Below are 23,966 nucleotides of genomic sequence, written 5' to 3'. Positions count from 1 at the left end.
ATCTGCTTGCTGATATACATGCATTAGACTGAATGCTGGAGATACATGCAGCAGGGAGCGTGACACGGAGGAGAGGTGACAGACGTGGTGACGGTCCCTCACCCTGTTGCAATCCCCCTCCTCCACAGCCCCTGCGGAGGACTCTGCATTAGCTGTGCACGTGGAGCTGCCTGGCAAACGGCTCTTGGGTCGCCATCAGAGGGCTAAAAGGATCAGTCCTATCTTGCCTCTTCCCTCTTGCCCGGCTGCCCTGAGAAAAAAAATGCACATGGGAAAATATGGCAGATACTCCCCACGATCTGCTCCAGCCAGGGTAGTCAAGCAGGAAAAACAGAAGGAAAAAACCTGCGGGCAAATCCAAGAGAGCATAAAGACCTGCCAGGGTCAATTAATACACCAGGGAACTGGTGTTTAGCATAGCTAAAAGACCTTCCTGAAGTGGATAGCTTCTGAAATACAATTTTAAAATAGTTATGAGAAATATCGTGTGAATAAAATTTTGAAGGCCATAATGTTCATTAGAAAATACAACTGTATTTGACAGCAAGCAGTACATTTCTAACATGAGGAAATTCATGTTATTTCAGGCATGTAATACTCTGTACTCAACAGAGTAATGCTGTTAGTGTTTTACTCATGAATTTTCTATTATTTGCTACGGTTATTTCACTCTCATTCTTCATCAGCTGTCAAAAGCTATATCCATATGAGTACCTGTCACCTTCTAGAATCAATGCAGAGAAGGCGTTCGTCTGACAGTGCATTTCTCTACAATTTCAAATGAAGATCAGCCTTTGAAACAGATAAATCCTGTCTCCTGATCAAACTCTTTTGCTGGATTATTTGGGCTTGCAGAAAGTTATCTCTAAACAATTTATCTCTTCTAACAAGGTAGAGAAATGTTTGCTGTGAAATTGTTATGCTTTAAATGACAAGTGTGCAGCTTTCCAAATTCACTGCAACTTAGCAGACACCGGTATCTTTGGGGATAAAATGTATAAAGTAATTGGAGTTATTCAAATTTAAAAAAATGAATAGCTGCCAAATATATATAACCAATATTTTTTCTCAACCCAGGAAAGAAAAATATCAACACTACTAATTCAGGCACTTGAAATAAGCAGTAACCCTAATCAAATCCCACAAATAGAAAACATGGCTCAGGTAAGGAAGATTTGTTTCTTTATATTTACCACATATATACCATATATTATATCGATATACCCTAAACCTGAATGGAATTTTTATGTTTTGGCCCATGTTTATTTAAAAGACATTTTGCACTGGCACAATTTCTGTCTTTCAAATTCCTATTTCTTTCTCCACCCCTGCCCCAAACATTGCTTTAGCTTTGAAGTTCAGAGAAGTGTGTTACAGAAACTTCAGAAACTAGAAGGAACTCCTTTACTTGTGTAATTTGTTTTACTAGCAGGGATGATCTCTAACTGGAAAACAATGATGTTTGCTAACAAATTTTAGGATAATACACACTCTATGCTTTTGTATTTCTGAATATGAGAGGTATATCCAGCAATATGTATGTAATATTATGGGTTAAAAACAAAACCCAAACCCCCATAGTAAAATATATTATAAATTGCAAAGGCAGGTATTTAAAAGAGGGAAATACCACGTTCACTGCTCTGCAATTAAATACTGCTTTGCTTCCATCTTGAGTAATGAGTAAACCAGGAGTCCTATCAAAAAGAGTATGTAAACTATCAACTGAAAATTACAATAAAACATAGAGGTTCTGAATGTTCAGAACCACAATACGAGCATGGAGAGGAGTCATTTTAACTACAGAGTTGATGTATTTGGCTGAAGAAGAGTAGCTGGGGGTACTACATGGCTCGGAGCCTGGTTAGCACAAGGGAACAGTGTATACTCGGTGAGGGAGCCCATTCTTAGACCGTTCCACAGGTGCCTTGACTTTCTTTTGAGAAATGGGTGGAGACATGCCTCTCACCCTTTCCTCCTCACCTCAGGAGAAATAATACATATAGTACAATTTCTGACCTCAGGAAGGGATGGATAGGTTTGTTGATCTAAAAGGAAATAATCTTTTTACACCAAAGTTGTTTGAGAGAGGGGCAGTAGAGGTGATGGGAGCCATGTACGGACTTGGCTTCTAGGCTACCGCGTGTCCAGGCACACAGTCATGGTCCGAGCCCTGCAGCTCCTGCTCCTAGTCCTTGAATTTGACATGTGACTGTTCATGCCTTTTAATTACAGAGTCAGGATACCTAAGCTGTGTATGAACAACAGAAGCAAGCCGCGAGCTTTTCATATTTCAAGTCATCAGCCAGATGCAAGTGGAAGGGGCAGGCAACAAAGGACAAGGTGCCGCTGCATCACTGCTGGGAAGGCTTCTGCTGCGTGCAAATCTCCTCGCATGTCTGCTGCAAACAGAGATCCTCTAAAATGAAACCCTGGAAGAATATTTCATAGCAGATTTCTAAGTCTTCCTGTATAGCACAGTCGCTGTGTGGCTCATCTCAGCAAGATCTTTTTGGAACAGTTAGATAAATGAATTGAGGAGGGTGGATGGCAATGAACGCTGCCCGTTTGGGCTGCTACACAGAAATGCATCCTCTCATGTATGAGATGGGACCTCATTTTGGGCATCCCACAAAAATCCCATGTAACAAAGGGTCCTTCATGAAGCAGAAGGTGAAGAGTGAGTTAAAAGGCTGTTCACATAAGAATGAAAAACCTCAAACACAGGGAAAGGAAAATAGGCCACAGAGAAGAAAATGACTTAGAAAAAGTCAACTGTAATGCTAATGATATAGAAACATCTGGATTTTTCCTTTCTTGTTCATACTAGGCTTTAGTTACATACTTTTTTTTCCCACATTCTGCCCTGTCTGGAGTTTATTTAATAACCACACAGAACAGTCCTGCTATAAACTGACTCCTCATATGTCCTTTGTGCATTGAAAGGTGTATTTCAGAAGGTGCCTAGTATCCACTTCCAGGAGCTATGCTAATCTTCTCTGTATTATTCAAGTTTTAGTGCACAGCTTGCCAAAGCACATACACTATAGAAAAGATGCTCTCACCAATACTGGTAATACAGTTCTTAAAATAAAAAGGTCATGCTATACCACACCTTTGCTGTCTTTCACAAGCTTAAGTGAAACTGAAATGATGCATAAATCTGGAGCAAAAAATCAGGATAGGACTCAACCTGGACCAATCCATACTTATACAGACCACTATACGTAGCTTATCTATATCTCTATCTATATGCTTATATATATATCTACCTATATGCTTATGTGTATGTTTGACTATCTAAATATAGATACATAAAAAATGTATAAATACAGTGTGCTTGTGCACATGCTCGTGTGTGTGTCCTATGTGTGTGTAAAAATGTTGAGAAACAAGTAGTGCGGTAGACAGGTACAGAGCAAATTACTACTACGGCAGCCCAAAAATGCAGGCAGTCAGAAAACAGCTGTTTTTCTTGTTTTAATGTTAAATGTAAACAGTTATAAAGGACATTATCATGTGAGGCAGCAAGCAGAGATCTGTCTTCCAAGCCACTCATGCTAGAGAAGGTTGATGTGGCATAGAAGAAACGATGCAAATGCAGAGGAAATTGTGAGATTGGTGCCTCTGGATTTTTCATAGTCTGGGTATAATCTGAATTCATGTCACAGCAGAAGATCTTTACTTCATGACAAATGGTTCACAGTATTGCCAGTATTTCTGTAGCTTAGCTTTGCTGGGTAATCTTCATCACAGTTTGTAGGTATAACAAGTTTGTAGAAGCTTTTTCCTTGCATTGTGATAAATAAGCAATATTACTTAGTTTCAAATGTTTGGAAAAGAATTAATTGCACAAGGGATAAAGGAGAAAAGTATTAGACATCTAAACTGAAAGTAGGAGTGTCCAGTCTGACCACTAACACAATGATCACATCTGCTGGGGTTTGGAATGTAACCTTACATTCCTTACAAATATTTGCACTGATAAAAGGAGGGTCATCAAAAATGCGACCTTCCAATCTTGCCTTGTGATACACTCCTTGAACATCGTGATGTACCTGGAACTCCAGAACTTACAGTGAATGAAACTTAAAGGCTTACAACATAAAATAAAACTCAGGTCCTTCCCTGCTTTTATAGGCATGTACTGTGCATTTTGTTGCAGACCTCCAAGAGGATTCACCTTAGCGAAGGTACCTTAGCAGGGTCCTGCACAAACCAAAGGTCCAATATAATGCTGCAGAGCACCTGTAATTTGCTGCACCTCTCATAAAATGATCCAGATCTTCATCTGCCAGCTTCTGCAGTCAGCAAAGAGAAATGCCATGACTCCAGTTATTTTCCTTCTGTTCTGGACACCCTGTTTTTTGACGGAGATCACTGTCTTCCTCCTTGAATTACTACAGAAGGGAATCTGATGTACCTCAGTAAGGAAGAAGAAACCTTTTTCCCCTCTTCATTGTGCAGCTACTAGTAATGATCTGTAAAACTGAACCTCCAAACATGAGGTTCCTATGACCACAAACCTGAGTTTATCCAGTCTTCACAGCTCAACTTCCTAGCATGACTACTGTAACAAAATGTTAAAAAAAAAATACTGAATTCAACTTAAAATTGATAGCAAAAATTTTTAAGATAATTTCTTTCTTAACTCAGTATTCTTAAATTTTGTCTTCTGCTAAAAAGACATAGTCTTGCCATTCCTATAATTGTAGAAGAAAGTAACTTAAATGCAGTCTACTTTAAATTCGCTCAATTTTCCACTTGTACATAATGTTGAATTGTAAAAAGGAAAGCCAAAACCAAAGCGGAAATGTATAGAAATACAGTTAACTACAAATTTTTCATGAAAGTAAGTATCATACTTAAAGTAACCTATCCCTCAAACTTTTCATAGATGACAAAGTAAATCAGTGCATGGACAGACTTACAAATAAACATCATGACCAAATAGATTGGAGAATAATATGAATGTGATGCGGCTCCCTTTAATCGGGGGAAAAAAAATAAAAAGAAAATACTGATTTCAAAACTAACCTGCAATGCAGATGTAAGTGAAAAGTTGACTAAACTCATTGCTTCTGAATAGGAAATAGAATATATGCTCGCTAGGGACCTTTAATATGAAAAGCTTCAATACTTTTATAAGATCTTATTTAATTGCTTAAAGTACTCAACTGTGTATTATTAGTATAACTACAATAATTGGGAATGTCTCTCCTTTCTCGATTCCCATTTGTTTGTTTTTCTAATCATATAAGCCTGATAAGTCATATGTGCTTTTTGTCACCTAGAAGTAGTGTCTAATACTGGTGAGAAAGGTTTTCTTGAAAATGACAGAGTTAATGTGCATGCCTTGCCACTGCAATCCTCGCTTACAAAGCCATGCTAACACCCTGCTTGAATAAATGAAATTACGCACACTAAGATATACTGCAGTACTTCGCACCAACTCTCAGATTTTCTTAACATGGTTCTTTAATGGGGAAAATGTCTTAACATTCAGGTTGTGAGTCAGAGAGCAATGAATTACGTATTGGTTCCTGAAATGGGAATGCACAAACCAGCCTGAGAAGGTATAGGAGGTCAGGCTTACAGCACTGGCATTTAAATCATTTGACTTTCAAGTCAAACCAAAGTTCGACATTCAACTGAGTGTGCTACAAATTTGGAAGGACTTACCTAAACAGAAATGCAAGGCTATTCTAGTTTAACAGTTGTCTTCTTTCATTCTTTTATTTTGTTTGTTTGGTTTTTGGTTTTTTTGTGCTAAAGCACTGAGAAAGTAGGGTTCACTTTCTGCAAATACTCATTTAATCTCATTTTCTTGTTTCTATTAATTGAAAGGAATTGCAGTCATTTCTGAGGATTTAAATGTTTTGGAATATTGTACAAGTGTTAGAAGTGTGTCTCATCTGAGGAGTCAGAAAATTGTAAAGGAAATTTAAAATCATGTCACAAATGTATATGTATAAAGCATGTGTATGTGTCCTTTTTCATGTCCATAAAATGTCAGTAAAGGGGAGTATCTCTGCATTCTGTCCATCATTATTCCTACATTTCATCTTCACGGAACAAAATCTGCCTTTTTTCATCAAGCAGTTTCAAAGTATGAAAATTACAGCATTCCATCTTTAGACACATTGTTCCAGACCTCATCACAAAGAATTTTATCTATGTGATCACCTACCCAAAAGCTATCGGAGTAGAAATATTGATTTCACTCCAGAAATACACCATTTTAACAGAATCTTTCTGGCAATTGTGCTTTTTAAGAATGGTTGTGCTCAGCTTGGCACACTGACTGATCCTCACCACGGAGCCTTCTCACTTTTGCACAGAGCATGTTAAAGGTGTAAACACACACATGCATTTGAGTTGGATTTTCTGTAATAGTTTACACAAGGTCATCATTCTTCAAGGCTTTCTACATTCAGAAAACCAGGATAGGGTCATCAGTATGACTTTCGTTCCTCTTTTGTTACTTCCTCCTGTATATGAATCCTGTCTATACAGAGGAAGATAGATAACAGACCCAGTGCACAGAGTCAAGATTCTTCTTATTCTATACAAGATGTCCCCACCAAAGTGTACTATACTATAAACCCTTCTATTCATGCATGCATTTTTGCAGTCACATCTGTTAGCAATAATACAGAGTTCTAAGCAGAAGACGTGCGTGTTTACGTGTACAAGAACGTTCCTGCTGTGCTCAGCCCCCCATTTGTGGCTTTACATTGGACAATGTTGCTCAGTACATATTTCTCTCACCTCATTTTCTGTGAAGTCTGTTTCACTGCTCCCCTAGCTTTTCAAAAGAGATACCATAGGCTTCCTGCCTTAGTCAGTTGATGTATTTAATTTGGGGATATATAGTGCGACATATTATATGTGTCATACTGAATGTTTTTCACAATCCTTCTGAAATATATATTATTCCTATAAATACTCCGATTTATATTTGAAATCAGTGTGGCCAGGATTTTACCATCAGAGTGTACTAATTTGTTTTAGGAATGCAAATTATTGTTAAACAATTCACCAGGTCTCTACTCTGTGACAGAAGTATTTTAGCGATCTCTAGTTCGAGCCTTCACTCTCAGTGGCACTTCAAGTAGAATTAAAACATTTGTTTTGTACTTCAATGACCAAATGTAGTTTCTCCATGCGGCACCATAACACTTCTTTAGATAGAAGAGCTCCTTTTAAAGTGAAATAAAGAAAAATATTGACTGAGCAATAAAGAAATATAGCCCTCCGTGTACTTGCTTTGGGAATTCCTTGTAGCTAAACCCTCCATACACAACCCCAGGAATTTATATGCACATATACGTGTGTGAACAGCTCCAGATAACTGAGCTTACCCCTACAAAAAGTAAATATAAAGATTGATCTCTATTATGATAAATCATTTTGGGGTTACTAAAATATTATCTGATGAAGTAGTCAGCGTTTGTCAACTTTTTTTTGAGAGAAAACAAAATTGTCAATTGAAAATGATGATGCCATTATTTTTGCCAGAAATACATAAATGGTTGCAAGTGTTTATCATTCACTTTACCTCTATTGTCCACCCTCCTGCAGTGAGACAAGAAGTTCAGTTACTCAGAATAAACATTAAGTTCAGGGAGGCACATTAAGGTGTGTGGGGGGGGCTAGATGTGGATGTGTTGCACAGCGTTTCTCGGTAATTTTACTTGACATTTGGGGTTAAGACAGAGAACAAAATAATTTCTAGAGGAATTGTGACACTCAGCAATATCACATTTCAAAGTTTTGAAGTGACACAGCTTGTAACATCCAGTACTTCAGGTTATGGCAAAGCCAAAAATTAGTTCTTATATAGGTAACTAGAAGAGGGGTGACTTTCATTTCTAAGTAGCTAAAGCATATCTTTATATATACTGTATATATTACCATATATATTAGGTATAAGATATACAAAAATTTATTAAGGCCTATGTCTGAATGTTGTGCATTCTGAAAATTCAAGAACAATTCTGAAAGGAGAATTGTGGAAAAAAATCACATTTCATTTCAAGGAAACAGATTAAATAGATAGTAATAGGTAAAAGGCAGGTTTAAGATTGTCAAGGATGAATGTCAAATGCATTTATCAAATGACTATGCACATAATGGGTCACAGCTTCCACATATATATTTGTTACAGACATGTGTAGCTGCTTAAATGTACCTATTAATTGCAAACACTGGAATACAATCTGTTCCTGTTTTACAGTGCTTTCCTACACGCATATCAGAATGAGATAATCCTATAAAGACAAGATTAAATCTGAGAAATTGAAGTAACAAATGCTTTAACTCTTTGAGAGACAGAAGATGAAAATATTTGTCTTTTAGAACCTGAAGAGACGGTGGACATAAAGTAGAACATTTGAAAATATTTCCAGGAATGAAAGTACAGAAGATTGATATTTTTGCTTTTCTGTTTTCCCTTTGAGATATTCACATCCTTATTTTAATTAACTTGTTCATATAAATACAGCAGGATTGTTGTATTTTTTTAAATAACTCTTTACTGAATATGTCAACAAGATAATATATAGTGTATAGTGAGGTTTTGAAGTTAACAATGCGTGCAACATGGCAGATTGCAGAAAACAGATAACGCAGACTTCAAACCATCTATTTTTCCATGTTAAAGATAGAAAGTATACCAAACACAGAACAGAATCAAGTGTGCATGTCTCAGTTAAAATCAATTTTGTGAAAGATCATCTTCAGATGTTTGGGACCGAGTGATGATAATAATTTGGTAGCTTATCTGTTTCTGAGAGGGTCAGAATTCAGCTCTCACGAGGCACATTTCCACAGAGCCCCAGTACAATAAAAGCTTGCCAAATCTCTTTTGTGCTAGTTTTCCAGATGGACTACTAGCCAGTGTCCTTTTAAAGAGCTGTACAAACATTTAATGTCAAATGCTTCAATATTGCCTGCAGTATCATCTGGGATATAAAGCACCCTGTTCGGAAGAGTTCAGGGAAGGAGTGATCATCAGCTTCCTAGGATTATCTCTGTGTTTAGACGAGAGCATCAGGCATGATCTGATGAGGCTCAGAGCCAGTAACTTTTGGTTTTGGCACTCATTTCTGTTTTGTTTTTCCACTGAGCTGGAAAGGTAAGTCATGAGTAAAACCATTATTCTCATGTTTTAAAGAAAAACCTTTAATATCTCCATGTTAATTTTAAGGTGAAGAAGTACTATAAATGGAGAATTCAATGGGGATTAACCACTTCACTGTCAAAAGCTGAACTTTCACTTAAATGTCATTAATAAAGTGCCTTATGTAGACCCTTAAAACCATAACAACAATACAATATGCATAAAGTTATTTTGCTTGCAAAATTAAAATCAATATATTTCTCAGAGGGAGAAATTTTCTCTCATGAAAAGAGAAAATGATTGAGAGAAAAAAATAGTTGAACTACTCTAGTAGCAAATAGCGTATGCCACTTTGTTTTTCTGTTTTATGTGACATTCATTGTAGTCCTTTATTGTTTTACAGGGAAAACTGCTAATATCTTTTCAGTCCCAAGTAACCCCATCCCTAAAAAATTCTTATGAAGAAATTCAATAACAATATCTCCAATAAGAACCCATTAACACAAAGTCCATGCATTCGTCAGATGTTTCTGCCAGCAAGCTACATGCAAGGAACACTTGTTACAGTGACAGAATCAGTGAAAATGAGGACCTATTTGTAAATACATAAGTCTTCAGAAGGAACCCAAGCATCGGGCACAGCAGTGTTGTGATACTGCTTTAACATAATTTCACTTAAACTCTGGTTTTATTCCACTCACCAATCTTTTCTGCTACTGTATACAGCTACTAGCAGCATACAAAGGAAGATGGGTAAGATCTTATCTGTAAACCACTCATTTGTCCCCATGTCCAAAGAACCTGTCCAAATCAGCACCTCAGAGTGAGTATTTTGGATGAGTTGTATATGCACAAATTTGGGACTTCTGCTGTGTAGCCTTTAGTGAGTATATGTGGTCATATATTTGTACTAAGTGAAGATGACCCTATTTTACAAAGCCCAAGGAAAAAGCTGCTAATCTTGAACTTTACAGCACCAAAAGATCATTGCCCAATTCTAACTCTGACTCTTTCCAAATACTTCACTTAGCAAAAATTGTCTATTATGTGCTTCTCTAGATGTGAGCTGAAATGAAGTCTCAGCTGTTTGTGTGACTGGCACTTTGAAAAGTCCCAAACTCTGTTGTAGGCTGAAATACATTAACTGTATTTTTAAAAGAAAAAAAAAACCAACTGAATTGGGAGAAACACCCTTCAAATGAAACATAAGACTTTTCAGTTGATTACAACTGTGAATATTTTTTAGCTAACACTCCCAGCTCTGTCCATAAATTTTGGTATAAGTGGCTTGGTACTTTTTTTTTAGAAGTGGATTTATAGACAAGAAACTTTGTCAGTATCCCATACCAATATATATATTCTTTTTCATACTGAAAAGAAGCTTAAACTATGCTATCTTTAATATCATTTTGATTTTTGATCTAGGTAAGCGAGTAATAGTCCACAGATAGATATATATACATTTCATCATCTGAGATCAAAATGCTTTGTGAATGCCTTCTGTTTTCACCCTATTAGGACAGCAACCACACTTGTCATTGGTTTGGGTTTGTGGATCATTCACCTGCAGTACGGCTGAACTCCCTGAATACGTCTTTTGCTACAAATAAGGCGCCTAGCTCATCTTGAAACTATGGTATCCTGAGGCCTGGAACAGAAGATGTTCATCAAGGAGGACAAAGATTCCTCCAGCATCAGTCATTGATGTATGAAATTCTAGTAAGCGCGTACTTTCAAAGGATGCCTTTTGAAATCAAACGTAAAGCTAGTTATTTCAGTGAAATTAAATACTACATCCACACCCAACGGGAATCTCTGGCTCTACTTAATTTCAAACAAACTCCAGCATGCAATGGAAGCGTGCAGAGGCACAACTATTTGCTGCTTGTCTTGTGGGCTTTGGCACGTAAAACATATGAAACAAACAAAACAAAAGTATCAACCTTCTCATCATAATCTTCAGTAAATAGGTCACAGAAAAAAACACTTTGCATAGACGTTTCTACCTAGAATTACACCATTTGAAATCATATGGCAGCCTTTTATTCAGCAACATTTCAGTGACTTTACTATTACAGTAGCCACACAGGTTGCCTAAAATACCTGTTATAGCTGAAGAAAATAGCAAACATACAGAATATAGAGTGGAATTTCAAAATGTGATTATAAAAGGTGTTAGGGGGAGGATGCCGTTCCTTATACAATGATTGTACTTTGCCTTCAGTCATAATTAGATTCATTTTGCCACTGCAGAAAATGAGTGCTATCATGCGATTTGAATTTCAGAAACTGCACACTCATAGACTGCTGGGATTCAAGAATGGGTTGAGCGAAATGAGCAAAGGAAAGGATTAAAACTCTCTCTCCCAACATAAGCAGCCTCATAAAGTGAAAAGTCTAAGCATTCCACAGTGAAAGTGCTTCAGCCTTTACTTCCAATCCATTGTAACAACTTCTTCTCGTCCCTAGCTGGTCACTGTAAAAAGTTTTCTCTTTGGTTCCCTACTCCCTCAGGAAAGAGTTCTCTCTCTCTTTTTTCTCTCCTTCTTTTCTCTTTGCTGTGAACTTTTGCTTGCGTTAAAAAATAAACAAACTGAAAGAAAGGAAGGACTAGATTCTACCACTGAGCTGGCAAGAAATCCGGAGTGCTTGGCAGTCACAGAGTCAATGGAGTGGCTGGAATGTTACGTGATTTTGAGAGCAGCATCAAGGTTTTAATACAAGCATGATGTTTCGCATAGTGCACGTAAATCTCAAGGACTCAGAAAGTATTCCAGCTACGGAATTTGAGGGAATAAAAAAGCAAATTCTAAGCCCACCTACTGCTTAGAAAGCACTGATAGTTGTAGAAAATTTTTGAAAGCTTAAGATAAAAGAAGGGTAATTCAGAAGGACAGTGTGTACCTGTGTTCTCAAAATTCCTCAGCTAATCAAATGCTTAATTAATGTCTGTCTCTTTATACTTGAAGGAGGGGGGTGGGTGTGAGGTGGTGTCGGGGAACAACCCCCAAAAAAAGCAACCAGGATTTACAAGTAATTTTCCCTGCTGAACATATTTCAGTTCATAACAGGCCTGGAGGCCTTTCCAAGAATAAATAAATATTTTAAAGGTCTTTCTTATTTATTTTCTCTGCTTGTTTTCTTTTTTTCCCTACCTCTCCATACTAAACATAACTCAGAGCCCTAAATCAAACAGGGCTTGAACTATAAAAGCCAACAGCAACCTTTCTGTTGGCATCATATTTTGCAACACATCTTCAGCAATTTACACTTTTCGATTCCAAATTCTACATGAATACTGCAGAGCTGGGAGCACTCAGAATTCCCCTCATTCAAGCTTTACCTGAACATGCTGTGTCAACAAATGCTGCTCTATTAAAGAGAGGTGCAGCTTAATGACAGCTATCTGTTACATACTGATAACCTTCATCTCCCACTGAGAAGGGTCAGAGAATGCCTAAAGCTTCTTAATCATAATGAAAACCAGGAACTGTTTCTATCATAAAAGTGTATAGTATTGGGGGACGCTGTCAGAGTAGCACTGGCAAATAGGAATCAAGGTCACTTTGAGATTGACATTGAGCTGTCTACCTTTCCTATTCCAAGTATATTGGGAGAAAACTAACCAAAGGAGAAAGTAGCCTTTTTGGTAGCACTCAGGACTCCAGCTTCCAGCTGGAGGTAGGAAACGCAGAACTGACAAAGGGGAATGGAAGTATTTCCAATTGTTTGAAGCTCAACAGCAACTGCCGGGTTCAGGTCAGAAGGGTTGTACCTATTTTATCTGAGTCGCTTTTGTCCGTTCCTAGTGACCCTGTTTTAATATGCACTTATTTTCCTGTACTACAGGACACCTAGAAACTTAACATCCCTCAGACAGCTTCGACAGCAAAGTGGTTAATGCTTGAAGAATGAGTCATTCTTTCCTTTGCCATGACATTGGGTTCTTATTGTACAACCCTGTACAGTACTTAGCAATATTTTTTAAAGATTTAAAAAGCAAAGAGTTACAAAACCATTTGCAATTAACTTGAAATAGAAAAGATAGCACTTTTTTTAAATCCCATTATATAGTACACCGTATAAATTACAGAGTATTCAAATGCATAAATGCATCTGTGTAACATTTATCAAATGTAATTTTTTCATTGTTGTTTGGGGGGTTACTTTTTCCAGAGTTTTTCCTCTTTGTCCTAGACACCCCCATCTCCTCTCACTATCACGTATGACAGTGCTCCAGGTCTGAGACATTGCTGTTGCAGTATCGCATGTTGTTGGGGATGTGGCAGTCTGTGTAGTTAATGCCCCCGTTTGGGGTATAAATGGGCTGCAGTCTGAAATCTCCTTTAAGGAGCTGATCATTATTTAAGGAGACAATCTGGAAGCTGGTTTCCGTCATCTCCAGGATGGAGTTGTCCTTCTTGGTCCCTGCCTCACAGTAGTCATCTTTCCGACGGCCCCGGTTGTATTTCCACTTCTGGGAGGTGTAACGCCCTTTTTTGTGCATGTGCCAGCAAAAAATGCTGAGCAGGACCACGAGGACAAATATCACTGCACCCCCAATCAACCCTGCCAGCAGAAATGGGGAGCCCAGGTTCTGAGAAGTCGTCTGCTCGTGGCTGGAGGGGATGTTGCTGCCGTTGCTCAAAAAGGAAGCCTTGGTTGTAGCTTCTGAGCAGACAGTGTCTTCTGCAGTTCGGTAATTGTTATAAGTATCCAGTGGAACCAAACAAATCCGATAGGTGGATTTGGGCTCCAGATTTACCAAGCTTAAGTGTTGCTTCTCACCACTAACTATTCGTTCCTGCACAATTCCTCCTACCAGACTATGGCCCATTTTAACCCATGTGAGTTTATACGCCATCACGGTAAAAAGAGACATCCAGTTAACTTGGATGCAAGTGTCATTCACAAAATGGATGGAGAGTTGAATCCGTTCGGATACAGGAGGTGTCACCCTTTCTCTGTCCTCCCTGTCAGGCACAGTGGGGAGTGTGGCTATGGTGGGAGTGAGAGGATTATATTTGCTACTTGGGGGAGGAACTGATGAGGTGGGAACTAATGTAGTTGGCATGGCTGCGTCAGGGACGGGGGTGATGACAAGTGGCAGACCAGGGGTGGTGGTGGGGCATGACAACATATTCATATTGAGCTCCCTGACTGCCATACCTCGGACCTGCTCTGGTCCCTGGCACATAAAACCCCGTACATTGATGGAAGCGGGAATAAATTTGAGCCATTCAGTGACCCACTTAATACTACAGTCACACAACCAGGGATTATTCCTTACAGTGAGTTGCCTCAGGTTGTGGAGATTATCAAATACCCCCTTTACCAACATCCGAAGTTGATTGTTAGAAATATCAAGACGTTCCAGCTTGTGGAGGTTTGAAAAGGCTGTGAGTGGTATATGGGTTATCTGGTTGTCCTGCAAGTAGAGCCTTAGCAGATGTGTACCTGGAAGATCAGGAGGAGGGTAGGTCAGTGAATTCCGTACTATTGAGAATTCCTTGAGCTTGGAGAGGTGGCTGAAGGTACCTTCAGCTATGCCTTTATTAGTAAGGAGATTGCCATCCACAATCAGACGCTCCAGACTTGTAAGATTCTGGAAGGCCAGATCTGAAATGACAGCAATTCGGTTTTCATCTACTCGAAGTTCTTGTAAGTCCACCGGAAGGCCTACTGGTACGCTACTTAAGTGATTCTTGGACAAGAACAGAAGCTTGAGGCTGATGGCTTCCTGGAATGCCCCATCCTCAACGCCAACAGTGGAAATGGAGTTGTCATCAAGGTGTAGCTCTTCCAGCTTCAGAAGCTGAGCGAGGGCAGCCCGAGAAATGGTCTGAATGTTGTTTTCCTGCAGGTGGAGAACCCTGACATTCTTGGGCAGGTTCATGGGGAATTCATCCAATTGGTTGCCGTATAGGTAGACTGTGTGCACAGACTGGACATTGTGCAACTCTGCAGGAAATCCAGCATTATTAATTTGGTTATTATGGAGGTAGAGGACGGTTACACCCTCCGGTATCCCAAGAGGCACTGAGGTCAAGCTTCGCTCATTACAGTAGACAAAGTTTCGATCACAGCGGCACACTTTTGGGCAGGCCAGGGTTTTGGAGACCTGCACATAGAGCCCCAGGGAAAAGATAAGCCATGATTTCATGAGGACAGCCCAATCTGTGGGCCACATTCTAGTCCAAGAACCCATTTCTAATTTAAAGAAATAAAGTACCAAAGTGTTAACGAACTGATAACAATAATAAAGCACAGGTAGCAAAATCTCAGGTCATTAAAATTAGCTTCTATTTTTTTGTCCAGTGTTCATGCCAGAGCTAAAGTCCTGGAGGCTATGTATAAAATAATCCTTTTACAATTGGCCTACCTCCTACTTGTGATAAGAAAGCCACAGTCTTATTAGCCAGGGTTACAAAGTTTGTGGCCCTCCTCCATATGTGCTGAAAGAAACAATAGGCATGTCTCTGCAGGTGAGCAACAGGTTAATTTAAAGCTACCAAAAGTTGTCTGTGTATGAGTTGCTTGGAGGGTTAATATTTCCTTTCACTGAAGTCTGTTGGCGTTAAACTCGGCTTTCTGAAGTCACCCAAGTCCTCATATCAGCTATCTGCCAGATCTGTCTTGCCTGTAAAAGAAAAGAGAAAAGAAAAAGATGAATAGCGTGAAATGTTTAATAGGGAAGATCAAGCCCATTGGAAGCCTATTCTAAGGCTGTGCTCTTTGTGGCTTTCTGGGAAAAAAAAAATAGTCTTGAAATAGATTTGATGCAAAGTCATTGCAGTGATTGAAAGACTTCCAGCGACTTCAGTGAAGGCTAGATCTATCACTTGTGTTTGCATATTGTACTTCCAGTCTTTGTACTCTCACAGTGTTTCAAATCCTAAAAATAAAACATTTTACAAACCTAAAACTAAACCATTTAACTGGAAATTTTTGCTCAGGTATTCTTTTCTTTTGCAGAACCACTGACTTCAATGAATGCTATTCACTGATGCCTGACAGAGTAGGCTCTGGGCTGTACTATTTAATCACACTCCATGTTTTCTTCATTTCCTACCAGACTCTGGAATGTTCTGCTTCTATTTCTGTAATGCCATTATGTATATTCTCCAACTTAATGCACACTACCAGATTATTGCACTTTACTACAGTGAATTAGCTACTTATGAGGAGAGTCTTTTAAATAAGTATGGTAATCCACAAACACAAGATAACCTGCTGTAAGGCATGTATTTGCTAAAACTATCATCCTGATACTGGTTCTGATGTGAACTGTGCTGTCAACAGACTTCAGAATTAGCTTTCCACTAAATGAAACAGGCTCACATCTGCTAAGTTAGTGTTTTAGCATATCAGCTCAAACTACAGTAGCTTTGCAGGAAAGCACTTTCTTTGAAACATAAAGGTTAGATACTTTTAATTCTGCTACGCAGTTGTCTGTGAATGGCTACATAAACAAGTTTGTTAGCTTTAGCATAGACGAGCTCTTTAAGGTGTATTTTTGGCTTGTAAGTGTAATTTTTAACTTTTACATTCCCAGCTACTATTTATTATTCAGATCTATAACCAAACAACTCTCTAAAGCATGCAGTGAAAGATACTGTACTGTATGATGATGTCTTGTTGTATGTTGTTTCCATTGACTGAAAACAAACGCTGCATTTTTCGTACTTGAACCTACTGAAGGATATAAACCCTGCCAAGTACCAAGCATGTGTAGATCTGTGTCTTGAATAGCAGTTACATAAGCACAGTATTTTTCCAGATTTTGTTTGCCCAAATCAAAACTCATTGGCTGGGATTTCAGCAAAATGCAATTTCAGTGAACAGAAATCACGTTTAAAAATCTTTTCCCCTTTATTTAAGCAGTTTAAAAACCATCCAGGTAATTCAGAAAGAAATGTAATTCAGGAATACGTGAAAGCTTGTTCTTCTGCCACAGCTGTGCAGTTCATGACACGTCCCAAATGCTGCTTTTGGGAAGCCTATGGACTGACAGTGTAGGAAGTCTCTTCAGGACTCAAAACTGTTGTAACCCTGCAACCTTGCACTTGCAGATTACTATACTTATTTGGAGCACCATCGAATATCAGCCTCAAGGCTAGAATGGTTGGAGATAAATGTGAGAGCCTGAAACGTCCTGTAGCTTATCATTATAAATTCAAATGGTAAATGTACGTATACTGTAATGTAGCCTATAATGTCTGTTGTCCTTTTCTGGAAACGGTACAATTAGCCACCCTGCTGTTTAAGGTTTTCTCTCTCGCAGGCATATTTCAGTCAAGAGTGGGTTCTTTTCAATTATGTAAGATGACGTGATACTGTAGAGAAAGTCTAACAGGATTACATTCTAACATGAGCCTAACTGTGACAGTTTATCCGCCTTTAATATGGCCTGGCTCCCATCTGCATCGTACTGCTCTGATCCATCGTGACACTGGCTTTTTAAAATAAGAAAGGATGTGCAGAGCCTCCTCTGAGGTGCTCGGTACCGCACAGAGTAATAACAGTGATTCTCCCACTCCCTTTCCATCATCAGGGACAGACGGCCTGTACCTCCTCACAGGGTCAGTATCTTGCACTGAGCTCTCTTTTGATTGTAAGTCCGATTGCTGACGAGGTTTTATTTGGCTCCTGGGTATGATAGACAGCCCAGCTGAGGACATGCAGCTACAGGCAGCTGCAGCTCCTGGTTTGCTGGGAATCTCCTAAGGAGGGAATGCCGTATTAAAACTGATTTATGCACGCACCTTCTTCTAGGACTCTGCCCAGAGCACCTCTCACCTAAGTAAATGTGGCATATGAATAAAAGATTTCAGTAATGATTCTAGCATATTGGGTCAAACACGCAGCATTTCTCATTAGATATTACCAGTAAAAGAGCTTTGACTGGACAGTCACTTAAGCGTATCAGCACTTTGGAAACTGGCACGCTGGAGTTTTTCTCTTTATTCTTACATGGGTTTTGCCCTTAGAAATCTATTAAAACTTTCCTACTGCTTTCTCCCTTTATAATGGTGAGAAATGGAGTCTTTTTATTAATGGCAGTATCCTAATTTCCAGCTATCTGTCCTTAATAAACCAGTGCTATAAAACTCAGTGCAGAAGATAAGCGTTGGTAACTACTGTTGATTGTATTAAGCAAGAGCACAAGGACAAATCAAATTAGATATTTATGACTTCAGGATTGACTGCAGTGTAATCTAAGGAAGGAACGAGGAAGCAAAGATACAACTGAGTATGTTTAAATAATATTTTTGGGAAAAGCTTTACCCCAGTAGTCTTTTAAAACTGTTTATTAATACCTCATAGTAGTGGTCATAGTTGCAGTATTTTTCAGCAAATCTCACCGCTTTTCCTAGCAGTTCACCCACTGCTCATAGTGCCACGTAACACAAATTTCAGCAAATCACTAATGCAAAAGTGAGTTGTGTCCCTGTATTAGAAATCTCTACCCCAAAGACTTTAAAAGGATTGAAGAGCTGAACAACCTGCTTGATTTGAAAAAGAAACTCTGTGATGGAAAATCTTCCTCTGCGAGTTCCAGAAGGCTGGAAAAGCTGAAACAGTTTGTTCTTTAGCAAATTGCCAAAATGAAAGGCAGGTAGAGTAATTGAGCTTTCTCCCCATTCCTGCCATGTTGGCTTCCTTAAAGCAAGCTCTCTGTTTCCAATATTTTTACAAGAACTGAACGGAGTCTCTCTGCAAATGAACTGATCACTTGCAGAAGTGGAGTTTTGGAAGTGGAGGAATTAAGGGTATTCCTTAGCTCCATGATTGTAAATCTTGGGGAATTGACTCATAAACTACAGATGGCAGTGCCTCTGCATGTTGTGACTCCAGGCGGTTCTAAATACCAGTCTAGGAAGAGAAGGACAAGGGTGAGGGAACCTGCCACAACTAATTTAAAATTAAAGAAATTAACAAGCAAAAGCGTCAATAATAACACGTCTTCCCATCACCACCTTGTTAATTTCTGTTTCTATTTTTTTGCCCTGTACACTTGATTTCTATTATTTCTCACTATATCCTCCTTGGAGCACAAGCAATGTCTTCCAAGTGTCTAGGATATTTCCTGTCTTACTGCAGCCAGGATATTAAATCCCATTAGGATTTAAGGAATGATATAATAAAGTTAGAGAAAAGTACATTGAAACAGATGAGAACATATGCATACGTTTTAGGTGGCCATGTCTGAAAATTTGGCTCAGTGGCCTGAGTTCCTGACATCAATGGAAATATTCCCTTTCATATCTTAAGAGGAGTTTCTGATCAACATATTCATCTCACTGTCTTTTTTCAAGCCTGTCTTATTTAAATTCTCTTTTGGCATGACTGATGCTAGCTGGAGAAGGACAATTCTGGCGTGGTGTACTGGATAAAAATTTCAAATTTGTTTTTGTTCAACACTGAAACTTAACAGCTCCTTTAAGATATTTTGATTAAAGATATTTAAAGGCTGAAACACCTGGCTGCAAGTCAGGAAGGTGAAAGTTTTATTAGTGTCCCTTTCACTGGTCAGAATCATCCACACAACTTCAAGCTTCAGTCACCCTGCTGTGCATAGCCACGAAATAATTTCGCTTCATTAAACAAACATGTTTCAATAATTCATATATTACTGCAAATGCTACTCAATCATAAATTTGTGGTATCTAGGGAAAAAAAAACAACCAACAACCCACTAGCAGCCTGCTTATGGAACCCTTTCCCCCCTCACTGACCACCATTGCCTCCGTGGCTGTGTCTATGGTGTCTCTTCCCGACATGCAGTGCCAGGCGAGGTCCCTGTGGCTGCCTGGGAACCTATTGATGTCCAGGAGAGATAACAGATTAAAGGGAGGAGGCAGCATATAGAGCACAGCCTGCGTATGGATACTTACAGCCCTATAAGCACAGGAGTTTTGTGGTGCTCCTGAAGCCAGGTTATCCGTCTTCATTAGTCTTCCCATGTTTTGTATTAAGGCTATTAAATTTTCAGAGGGAATCAAATTAACAATGCTTGGCTATCCTTTCCTTCAAGGAATCCTGAAAATAATCAAAAATAGGTCCTAGGAATCCAAGGTTTTGGATGGGTTTTTTTCTGATATTCTAACCATCCAGCACCACTTTTCCTAGCAGTTCATCCATTGCTCATGGTGCCATGCAACATAAACTGAAAGGCAAGAAAAACCAAAACCAAATGGTCATATCCACTCTTTTTTGCAACTACCAGTCAGTGATTTTCATTTAGCACAAAACCATTTGGTGTAAATTTTCTTGGCTTTACTGCAGATCAAGGTCATAATCAAGTCATAATCTTACTCTACATAATTATAATATACAGTTAAGTACACGGCTATTACATCTGGAATTGAATGACAACCAGAAAATAAATCTGATTCCATTCCTCTGAAACCTAGTACAGAGTTCCTAGTGCTTAAAGAAAAAAGCCCCTGTATTTCTATCATCCGGTAACAAAAAATAATTATGGACTAATACCTGACAAATCCCTTTTTTTCACATAAGTAGAGCTGACATCTACACATGAATGAATATTTTGGCTTTTTTTTAGCTGATTAGAGCCTTAGGTGATGGTTTACTGCTTACGGTTCTCTGTGAGTTATGCGAGTTTGAACTTTGTGTTCAAAATTTAGTATGAGGCTATAATCTCTGCATCAAAGGCACAAAAAAAATGACCCAGAGGAACCAAAATGCTTTTAGAGGAAGCCCTTCTGTGTGCTTGCTGCTGTGGCTGCTCCATAGTTACGGGTGTGTATTATGTAAGAAGAAGAGGTAAAAGGAAGAAAATGAGGTGAGGTGGAAAAGAAGAAACCATCCTTGTTGCCGCCTTCTAAAGTGAATATCGATGTCAGGAGAATGATCGGTAGCTAGTCCTGGAAGGAAACCATAAAGTGTCTCTGTACACTGTTACAGACACTATGAAGTCTATATGGACAGCTTTTGGCAGAGACAGACCTTATTGCCTTTGCAATACTGTTAGCAAAATGATTCAGCAAATGTACACAAATGGGTTCTTCCCTCATGTTCTTTTCTGCTCTGATGAGGACACCTGGTTTTGCCTCTCGGTTTGCACTTATAATTATTCTCAACAGCTCAGATCAAGCAGCCTGCTGAAGGCAAGTGAAATGGGTTTGGATCTGCCTTGGTGGAGGCAGAAGAAAGTTTAGAGAGTGGTACATCTTGCAGCAACGGGTCTAAAGATGTCATTTGCCATCCTTCCCCCCTTGCTCTTCCTTAACCTTCTGCTCCTCCAAGCCTTTTATCTTTTTCCAGCTACATTCCTGCAAATTAAGAAGCAGACACATTTCCCTGAAGGTTGCAAGCTTCAGGAAATCCCTTTCTAAAAGGCACGATATTATAATGAACAAAAGCTTTGTCTCTGGAAATCTGGGTGGTGTGCAGGCTCTTGTCAGCCACCAGGAATCTGGGCAGCCCAATTCCTGAGCGCCAGGAGGGGGAGCCAGGACCGCAGGAAATCTTGAATAAACAAATAAACGAATAAATCTGGGACTCGTTTTCTTCCCACTTTGTCCATGCCCACACAACATGCACACACTTCTCTTTCCTCACAGATGTCTGGGGTCACCAGTGACTGCTGGCTTGTTTGACAGCATCTCTGTTACACGCCTGACAACCCGTTTGAGCAGTGCAGCACTTTGTTTCTGGGAAAAGTAATATTTCTACATGGTAATAATGAGCATTGAATTTATGTACTTCATGGTTCAAGACACTTTTTATTTGTGAGTTACTACAGAGTGCAATTATTGCATAGGTATGAGGAGGCATGCAAGAGAGGAGGAGGAAAGGGAGTTAGCAAAGGGAAAAAAGGTTTGTGAGGGATACAGCTCAGGTACAACAGATTTGTCTCCTTTTACCGATTACTAGGAACCAGTGACGGGTCAAAAGAGAGAACAAACTGCAAGACAATCACTGGGGTGACCACTTCCCTCTGGGAAGCAGGGCTGAAATAGCTGCAAGAGCAACAGCATTAATGCCTCGGGTGGAACCATGAATTCAAGGCTGCTTTCATCCCTCTGGGCACTGTCCTGTGCCAAGCATCCTGCTCAGCTTCTCAGCCTTGTCCCTAAGTGGGCACTGAAATGCCAAGGTTCAGCTGCGGAGAGTACAGCCTGTCTGGACTAAGGTATCTTCATTCCTGCCTTTGCTCAACAGTTACTTATTTATGACACAAGGAAGTTATTCTCAAAATTTGATGTTGCATAACTTCATCAAGACCATATCACCTGTGATAAGTAATAAACCTCTAAACCTAGAAACATCTGTGTTTCCAGTCCATGACAAAAAACCTCATGCCTGTTCATGCACACAGCTGCCCTATAGGTCAATACAATTTTTGTCATAGTCGATATATGTCAGGAAATATGACTGGTTTTAGTAATAAAAAACAGAAATGAAAGGCTATAGAACATCTAATGGAAAACATCAAAGAAATAGCGCATATCCTACTGCAGGCTGCACTAGTGCTCACTGTTGTGCCATTCATCCAAATTTATCTTTTTGGTTGTTATACCACCCAGCCCAATCTGAACCCCTGTCTGCATGGATTATTCTTGCATAGACCTTTGTTATTGATCATTTCAGCTTCTGGCAGACCCGGAAGGAGAGTTCTAGAAATGGAAAACTGCCTCTAAGGACTTTCTGCCTGTGGAGTCCTGAATTCTAATGTAGGAATCATCAAAACGTGCTATTTCAGCTAATGGTAGCTGCCAGAGTAAAAGGTAATGAGGACACACATTTAAAAAACAGAATCTTTAATTGCCTCTGCACAAGCAGGTAGGACACCCTCACAGAACACAAGGGAGAAGGAAACATGCAGAATTCCAGGTTTTTCACCAACATGAGCTTCTGAGTTGTATAGGACTTCAAGGCAGCCCAAAGTCATTGATAGCCCAAGCATCTGTTTATAAAGAAATATCCCTGCTTTCATTACAAAATCGCTGATTGTTGAAAATTTACTCCAGATGGTGACCATCATGATAGTTTCACTCCAGCGGGCAAAGAGGAACAGATGATCACCTCCAGGACTCATATTAAATGGAGTATTGCACCTACTAGCAAAGGGCTATTGGTGTCTTTATTAACCTTCCCCCAAGGCCTAGTCTAATTCCTCACCAGTCTAATGCTGCGCTGTTCAAAACTTAACAAATCTGTCAAAAAGTGAGAACGATCTATTTAGTATGGTAGTGAATTAATTACCTAGTCTTTCATCCCCAAAGAACTGATCTCATCTCTTAGGTGAAATAGTTTTGATGGATCTCATCTAGGGCTCAATAAACTCAGCAATGTACTATGTGATGATGTAAAGCTGGATTGAGAAAGTTGGAAATGGCAGATGAAAAGAATTTTACATGAGGAGCTATCTGGAACGTTTCAACAAAATGCATTTTCATTAAAATATACGATTTAACTGAAGCCAAAACCTTTCATGGAGATTTGTCAGTTTTGATTATGTTTTCAATAGGACATGTGCCTGAGGTCCAACGCTTTCTCATCGTTTATGACCAGAGGCAGAGAGAGAAAAAAGGATAAAAGAAGAGTGAGAAATTGACCTTTTTACCCAAAAAGGTAAGTTTTGACACAATTTCATGTCATGACAGCATTCATAAAATAGTGTTTACATTCCACATTTCAAAACCATGAAAGCTGTTGTGGAATTATCTGCCTCTGGACAGCTGCACTTAACATAGTAAAATGGAAAAAAAAAGATATATTCTTTGTTTGCTTTCTTGACCCTCTCCCAGAGGGCTTACAGCTTTCTGTGACAAAAACTGGACACGTCTGTTTGAGAAAAAACTAATAACAC

General features: G+C 39.1%; 1 protein-coding gene across 2 annotated transcripts in view; it reads right to left on the bottom strand.

Moving 5' to 3' along the window:
• Nucleotides 1–5,455: 5,455 nt before the first annotated feature.
• Nucleotides 5,456–23,966, bottom strand: part of FLRT2 (fibronectin leucine rich transmembrane protein 2) — a 65,425-nt gene continuing 46,914 nt past the window's right edge. For both annotated transcript variants that reach the window (XM_055716376.1, XM_005438744.3), the window contains one exon: nt 5,456–15,764. In XM_055716376.1, the coding sequence (XP_055572351.1) occupies nt 13,344–15,332 (1,989 nt within the window). In that variant the 5' untranslated portion in view covers nt 15,333–15,764 and the 3' untranslated portion in view covers nt 5,456–13,343. The remainder of the gene's footprint in view (nt 15,765–23,966) is intronic.

This window comes from Falco cherrug, chromosome 7, assembly GCF_023634085.1.
Source record: "Falco cherrug isolate bFalChe1 chromosome 7, bFalChe1.pri, whole genome shotgun sequence".
Lineage (NCBI taxonomy): Eukaryota > Metazoa > Chordata > Aves > Falconiformes > Falconidae > Falco > Falco cherrug.
Note: the sequence above shows the minus strand (reverse complement) of the source record. Positions and strands in the feature narration are given on the sequence as shown.